Source organism: Pteropus vampyrus, unplaced genomic scaffold, assembly GCF_000151845.1.
Source record: "Pteropus vampyrus isolate Shadow unplaced genomic scaffold, Pvam_2.0 Scaffold50, whole genome shotgun sequence".
Lineage (NCBI taxonomy): Eukaryota > Metazoa > Chordata > Mammalia > Chiroptera > Pteropodidae > Pteropus > Pteropus vampyrus.
The window spans coordinates 7,601,276-7,609,399 of NW_011888831.1; the positions used below are offsets into that span (position 1 = coordinate 7,601,276).

The 8,124-nt window shown below is 45.3% G+C and overlaps 1 protein-coding gene across 1 annotated transcript in view; it reads left to right on the forward strand.

Moving 5' to 3' along the window:
• Positions 1 to 4,695: 4,695 nt before the first annotated feature.
• NOS2 (nitric oxide synthase 2) overlaps positions 4,696 to 8,124 on the forward strand; it is a 44,454-nt gene continuing 41,025 nt past the window's right edge. The window contains exon 1 of the mRNA XM_011360001.2: positions 4,696 to 4,871. Coding sequence (XP_011358303.1) covers positions 4,762 to 4,871 — 110 coding nt within the window. The 5' untranslated portion in view covers positions 4,696 to 4,761. The remainder of the gene's footprint in view (positions 4,872 to 8,124) is intronic.

Genomic DNA, 8,124 nt, shown 5'->3' on the forward strand with positions numbered 1-8,124 from the left:
CCCAAGGGCCAACTGAAGCTGAGCCATCTCCACAACCTGGTGTAAGGACAGGTCAATTTTATTTGATGGAAAATCAGTCCCAGAATGACAAGACCAAAATTCCAGTGCCAGTCGCTCTTGGCGTGGCGGTGCTCGTGATGTGCTGGTAACAAAGGGAGGAGGGCGTTTCTCCACAGCAGCCTCAGAACCTCCATCCCCACCCTCCCAGGAGCCCACCTGTCCCCAGTCTGCCCTTCAAGGTACTCTTTTATTTCTCCTTAGTAGCATTTATCTGCTGCGTCCATCATCAGAAGTAGTCCAGGAATGTAGCCTGTTGGGTGAGCTGGGCCAAGGGTGAGGCAGCCATGCAACCCAGGAAGCCACAGGATATGCAGAGAGGAAAATCCACGACAGCGTCCAGGTGAAGGCCAGCCCTTGACCTGCAGACTAGAGCTCTGGGGTGGGCATCAGGGCCCACTGTTTGTCCTGGCTCAGAGGCTGCTTGCTGTGTGACCGCGGTGAATCTCTTAAGCTCTCTGCGTGTCACGATCCTTATTGTTGTTTTTACTCCCCTGCTCGCTGTTCACCAATGAAGAGAGTATTAAGATAGGGGTGATAGTTAACACACGATATTGTGAATATATTAAAAACTGCTGAAGTATACACTTTAAAATAGTGAAAATGATGAATTTTTATGTTACGTGAGTTTTATCCCAATTAAACAGAAATAAAGGAATGTAATGTTACAGAGAGATGGCTTTGGTATGCTGAAACTTATTGCAGAGAGAGAAGGAGAATTGGGAATTTAGAAGGAAATGTTTGTGGTGGAGCGCTGACCTCTCTGAGGAAGGGTAATTTGGAAGGCAGGTTGTTCTTTGTCAAAAGGCAAATTATTATTCTCGGACCCACAGAATAATAATTTTTGTTATTGGCTGCCTTTTTGCTCCACAGTTCAAAGCATTTTCTTATATCTCATTACTCACTTTACATTGGCTGCCATTCGTCATGTGAAAAGTTAGGCCCAGAGATGACAGGTGACTTCTCCGAAGTCATGCAGGAGCTCGGTAGAGAACCCAGAATCTTTCCAGCCATGTTCTCAAAGTCTGGTGCTCAGGTTGGACAGTAACTGCTGACTCAAACCCTGCCACAGGCAAAGACCGTCAAGGTTGGCAGATGAAGGGTTAGAGCAGGGCCAAGGTGACATGGCAGCCTTGAAACTCAGACTGATATCATTCCCAGCGTGCGAGGAACGGAAAGGAAACAGTTACTGAGCTCTCACCCTGTGCCAGGCATTCCAGATGCCCTTTGATTGGCACCACTCATCATTTATTCGTCATTCCATTCATCATTTATTCAGCTAATACTTTCCTGAATGCCCACTCTGTGTCATTCAGTAGGTATTAGGGATATTGGGTGGTGAGGACATCACAGTCCCTGTCCCTAAGGGCTCATGATTCAATGGGCAAACAATCAGGAGATCTGCATTCCTGCCTGACTCGGCCACAGATTCACCTGAGACTCCAGGTGCCTCAATTTCTACACCAGTCCAGGGGGTGAGGAATCAAAGAAGGCAATGGACACACAGGCATCTGGGTGATTGTAAGCACCACACAGTTCAGTGGGTCATGCAAGGGAGGCCTCTCAAGGTGGTAAGCTGATGATAAGAAAATGAGGACGTGGAGACGCTCCCCAGGGACTGCATTTGGGAGAGGTCCTCTCCATCGGGGGCGGGAGCATCTAAGAGAATGAGCCAGGGCACCAGCCTCAAGTGAAGGGCAGTGCATACATGTCCAGGGATTTCACTGCCCATGCATCCAAAGCCCAACCGTCACGTGTCTGACAAATCAAATAACTGAATAACTCCATTTTCTGAAGCAAAACCAACCAGATGTTCAGACGCTAAGTAGATGGGACTCTAGAGGATTCCACGAATGGCAAACATAGTACCCATCTCATAGGGTTATTGGAGGAGTTGAAGGAGTTAATATATGCATTTGCCGCAGGCATAGCCAGAACAAGTGGAAGCAGTTACAGGAGTTAGAGCGAAGCAAACACCTAATCATCCCTCAAAACCCTGCCCTAGCATCCTCTCCCCTGTGAACCTTCCCGAGCAATGCAGATTCAGCCAATTTGGTACTGTGCCATCCCTCCATCACTGCATGTACCACTCTGTGCTATAATTACCCATTTCTTTCTTTAGGCTTCGCACTTTCTGGGCCCAGAGACTCTGCATCTTTCCTCAAACAGTATTAGTTTTCTTGAATGAATTGACTGAAGCCTGAAAGAAGGATGGCTTTGGTATGCTGAAACTTATTGCAATCTACTACTTTTTAATTAATTAATTAATTCATTTAATTAACAGACCATTGAGCTCCTATTCATATCTTTTTTGTAACTTAGTTTGTTTATATTAGACAAATTAAATGCATTATAATACCGCATTTAATTTGGGAAAGACAGGAAGGAAATGAATGGATGGTGGCAGTGATGTGTTAGGATGATGAGATCGAGGGTAGTTTTTTTCCCTCCATTTTTTTGACTCTTCCCTAATGTAATCGTCATTTTACTTTTCTAATAGAACACTTCCTACCATGTAGAAATACTGGATTTGAAGCATTATAATAAATGACATTACAAGAAATTATAATTTTCCGTATAAGAAGTTATAACAGAATTTCTTTTATAACAAAGGAAGTCTTCCCCCGTAGAAAGTAATTCTTTATGTCATTCTATCATAGCTTACATAGAGCTGCAGGATGAGACATCAGTGACACCAGCAGCTAAGAGGTCTCTCTGTACCAATGGCTTCTCTTCCTTTCCAAAAACCTCAAGCTGAATATTTCAGGGACCTGTTTGGAACACTGGCATCATCCAGCATCACTGGCCTTCTGTATCCTGGGCATTTTCCAGTGTGTTGCATACTGTCAATATTCCTCAGCTTCCTGGATTCCTGCCACAGACTGGAAAACTGAAAGTCTGGACAGGAATTAACCTGAATGCTCTCTGCTGAGGAAAAAAAAAAAATCCCCCAGATGCCAAAAGTGAAGCAATGTGGCTCAGCTAAATAAAACCTGACTCCATGATGACTTCTTTATCGGACCCACCATCTTGCTGTTGAGCAGCTAGGTGCCTTGGACCTGGAACCAGGAAGAGGTGGATTTATTGAGGATGTACCACACGGGATGATGTCATAGCAGAATCAAGTCACCAACAGACCAGGAGTCCCTGTCATAAATTAGCTAACTGTACACCCAGCCAGGGACACTCCCTTTGGAGACCAGAAAAAAAAAAAAAAAAGACTTTATGCAAAAACGACTCTCTGGATGGCATGGGGTGTGTATAAATACTGCTTAGCTTCCAGTGTGATCATAACTTGGCAGTGAGTTGAAGACTGAGGTTCTCTGGTCCAAGAGAACTCAGCATCGCTGGTTTGAAGCCTCTCAGCCACCCTTAATCAGAGGACTGAACAGTTATAGGTGGTTACGAAGGTCTCAAGGCTCAGGTCTCCCCCAAGTTTGCTTGTCTGTCCCGTGCAGAGGCTGCGCAGCCAGCTGCGAGGTGAGTTGTCTTCATTTCTGGGGAAGCTGCTGTTTTGAGAGAGTTTTACTTTTTCCTGTTTGGGAAGGCTCAGAAAACTTTGGGAATTTTCTGCCTACAGAGATTAACTGGTGGGAAGTCTAAGCAATGCCAACATAAGGCCTGGCCATTTGAATAGGGTATCTTGTTTAAACTTTTTTTCCTGCAAAATTTGCTGGGGTTGCTACATTTAAGGAAAAACTTTTTGGAAAATTCAGACTGGACAGTGGGGAGTAACCTGCTAAGATTTTTTTTTTTTACCTAGATTATCCTATCCAATCCTTATAACATGCATCTCTTTCCTCCCAAACAAATTTTTGAAGACGGATATTATTAAGTCCATTTTATAGATGAAGAAATGAATCTCAGTTAAATAACTCCATCTAGGTCATGTAACTAGGTCATGTAACATGGATCACAGCACTACATTGCTTCCCAGTGCAAAGTTTTTCTGGTGAGGAGATATGCTGGGGTCAAGTTCAGACCAGACCTGAGCTTCCACTTAGGTTGCCTTTTTTGGTCTTCTTTCCGCCCCCCCCCCCTAAAGATGATGATTTCAAATGTTGAGAATTGAGTGCATTTTTTCACAAATAATTATTTCCCACCCAAATGATAAAAAAAAAAAAAATAGCGCTGATAACAATCGCAATATCTTAAAAGAGAGGCAATGTGCAACTGAGTACTTTCCCTAATAACAGGCATAACACAAGAGTTGCTAATGATTGCTGCTGGAAAAAGTCTTGCAGGTCCGGGCAAAGGCTCCCAAGTGTCAGTGACCAGCAGGCTCCTCCCCACCTTGCCTCAGGACAGCCAGGGATGAAGCTTGCTAGCCTGGGTCTGGTGGGCTGGCAGGTCTTATAAAGGAAGCTCTCAGGGTATGTGCTATGTCCATGTTGACTTACAGTCCAGTATTTTTCCTTTAGATTGGTACGTAGCTTTTTAGAATTAAAGTCTACGTCCACAGGTGCCCCAAATCGAATCCCCAAATAGGAAAAGAGGTAGTGAAGCATTGATGAAATGGCCGTTCAAGACTTATGTCAGCTTTTGTATGATTCTTTAGTAAATCAACCATATTGAGAAGACCCAGTCCTGGAAACTCTTCTTTATCAACCTTCCATTGCCATCTCCTCCCCTTTCCTCAGCCCCACAGGGAAGAACCTCTGGGTTTAAGTCCAGAGAAGTGACCTGCTTTGCAAAGCCACAGAGATGGCCTCTCTTTGGAAGTTTCTGTTCAAGGCCAGATCATACCAGTATGACTTGACGAAGGAACGAGACATCAACAACAACATGGGGAAAGCCATCCAGGCTCCCTCCAGGTAAACTTTCTCCTGCAACCACTGCTTCCTGCTCATCTCCTCTTGGTTTCCATATTCACTTTGTCCCCCGCCCTGCACTACTGGATTCGAATTCCTCTCTGCTCCCAGCTTCTCAATGAAGGTCTTATCTCACTAGTTGCTTCTTGGATGTCCCTGTTAGAATTTGACGCAGCAACTGTTTATTGTGTGTCTCATTGTACTTGACGCTATGGGTAAAGGAAAGAGACATGGCACAGTCCTGGCCCTCAGGGAGCTTGGAATTTCTAGGGGAAGAATATGGGGAGGGAATATGAAATCCGTGACTTGATAATGGGAGGCAGTAGAGCCCAATGGTTAGAACTGGGGTGGCATCCTGGCTGACATCTGTTCTGATTTTCCAGTGTGTATGCCTCACCAGCTGTTAAGATATTTTGATTATCCACCTGGCGAAGAGTACTGGGATGTTAGACAAACTGTATCCAAGCCCTGTGCTGTGCTGTGCTGTGCTGTGCTAGCTGGCCCTGTGCTATTTCTCACCGGATTTGTGACCTAAGGCCAGTTAACATCTCTGAGCTTCAGATGTTCTCATCTACAGTATGGGGACATCAATGAGATCCACCTCATAGCTTGTTGAGGATGAAATGAGAATGTGCATGTAAAGCACTTAGCAGTGTGCCCACACATAGCGGGCACTCAATAAACATGAGGGTTTATTACAGTTTACTGAGCACCCACTTTGCCAGTGCTCTACATGGCACTTCACATGCATTGCATATCAGCTGATCTTCATGGCAGCTCTGTGAAGTATGTGAAGTATTGTCTCATTTTACAGATGAAGAAATAGAAGCTCTAAGAGGTAAGTTACTTCCCCCAGGCCATATGACTGCTAGTTACAAAGTTGGAATTTGAAAACACACACACACACACACACACACACGCACGCACGCACGCACACTTCACTTGCTTGTAGGAAAAGCAAAAGAGGCAGAAGCAAGAGAAATCAACCAGCTGACCAATCAGTCACTGGACAGGCTTCCAGAGCATGCTAGAATAGTTTATCACCCAGGACTGGAGGTTGAGGCTTGCTCAAGTGAAAGGCAATCTGCAATAACATGAAAGCACTAATGGAACCAAAGCCGTAGTCCACCCATGGAGCCTCATAGCCCTACAGCCACAGAGGAGCCTTTCCCAGGGATTACAGTGCAGGGCGCCCCCTAGAGGTGGACAGCATGGTAACCCTGAGTGTACCCGACAGGCCACAGAAAAGCAGCAGGGTTAATAGCATGGACTCCAGCATAAGAGGGTGGTTTTGCCCTGTGACCTTTGGCAAAGCCCCTGGCCTTTGAGCTTCTTCTTTGAGAATAAGTATTAATGCCTATTTTCTGGGATAGTGGTAAGAATTAAACAAATTTTCACATGCAAACAACTTAGCACCATGCCTGGCAGAGAGTAAGTGCTCAGTCAATGGCATGTGTAGCCGTCGTCATCATTGCTATTACTGTTGGTAGCTGGGATGAGATTGAGCAACATTAAACAGAGTTCCCTCTAAGGGCTTCATAGAAGCGAATGAGCTTGTGGTGAACTTGGAAGAGTGGATAGAATGTGGGGAAGTGAAGAGAAGTTGTGAAGACGTTCCAGGAAGGGGGCAGGGTGGGCAAAGACTCAGAGACAGAAGCAAGCATGACTGTCCTTGGACCTGGGGTGGGGGTGAGGAGCTGGGGTAGGAGCAGTGAGGCCAGAGCACTGAGGACTTTAATGAAGAGTAGGAGATTTGGATTTGCTCTGCTTGGCGGTGGGGAACCACTGTAAATTCTTGAGCAAGACAGACCAGGTATAGTGTGTGCATTGAATAGAGGAGAGAATGTTTGCAACCAGGCGATCAGGGCTATGGTGGCTGAGATGGCCAAGAGACCAAAGGATGAGAACACAGGATTGGATAGCCTCTAGATGTCTTCTTGGCTCTTCAGATTCAAATGCTGCAGACTGACAGAGGCTTCATTGTTCCTCCCAAGATCTAGGAAGAGCCTGAACCCCAGGAATTTGCTTTGACTCTTCTCAGTCAGCAAGTCACCCTTCCATTCCTTCTCTTCACCTCATGGCTGCAACCTCTGGCCTTCCTACTTGCAGCCCCCCTCCAGCTCTGACCTCTCTTACTCCAACTTGACTTCTAGCAATTCATGCTCTTGCTCTAGAGTCTTCAGTGGCTCCCTATTGCCTGCCAGCACACTGGGGCTTGACTGCAAGGTTCTGCATGATCACCCTTCTCAGAGAGAGAGAGCCCATCCCACCTGGACAGACCAGCCTTCCTCAGTTTACAAGTGCCTTACACAGCACATTCCTCTCTCGACTCATCCAGACCCAATCCATCCCCTATCTTTCAAGATCCTTTCCCATCCCCTATAGTGTGGCCTACAGCTTTTACCCCTGAATCCCATACCCTCCTCTAATAGCACTGGCAGTTATTCCTGACCTGTGTTTTTGTACCATTCAGGAGAACTGAGCTCAGACCCCAGGCAGGGCCCTGAACTGTAGGTTGACCTGAAGCAAACCGCTCACTTAACCCATCTTTTTAAGCTTGGATGGGCCGGCAGAAGTACTCAAATCTGATATTAGATGTGATAGAGAGATATGATCACACATTAATTTATTTATCCCTCCCAATAATCCATGAAGAAGGAAGTTTTGTTATCTTCCTATTGCAGCAATGAGGAAATTGAAGCCTAGAAAGTTTAAATAATTTTTAAGATCTCACAGTTAGCAAACGACAGATCTAGGGGTCAAACCCGTCAGATTGTCTTGTAACCACTAAACTGGGCTGCCACACATTTGGTGCTGAGCATGTTCCAGTTCATTAACAATTATTTGCTGAAGGCTGCTCACCTGGCACTGTGCTGGGGTGTCCTGGGATGACGACGAAGCCTTTCTGTTTCTTAATTAAGTAAACAGTAAATCGAGCCATTTATTAATTGCACACACGGGGGCTAAAAATAACAAATAATATATATACAGTTCTTACTACTGTGTCAGTAATGAGACAGAAACTCTTATTATCTTTATTTTACAAGATTGAGTGACATACTCAAGGTCAGTATCTGGAAAATGGTGGAGCTAAAGTTTGAGCCAAGTTCAAACTCATAACTTCAATACTATCTGGGATCTCCCTGTGTGCCGGGCTGGGAGAGAGAAAAAAGAGCCGGTTCCTGCTATCAGGGAAGGAATGGAGAAAATGGTGTCTTCCTCACTGATTTGGGGAGGAGTACATGCAGAGTAGGAT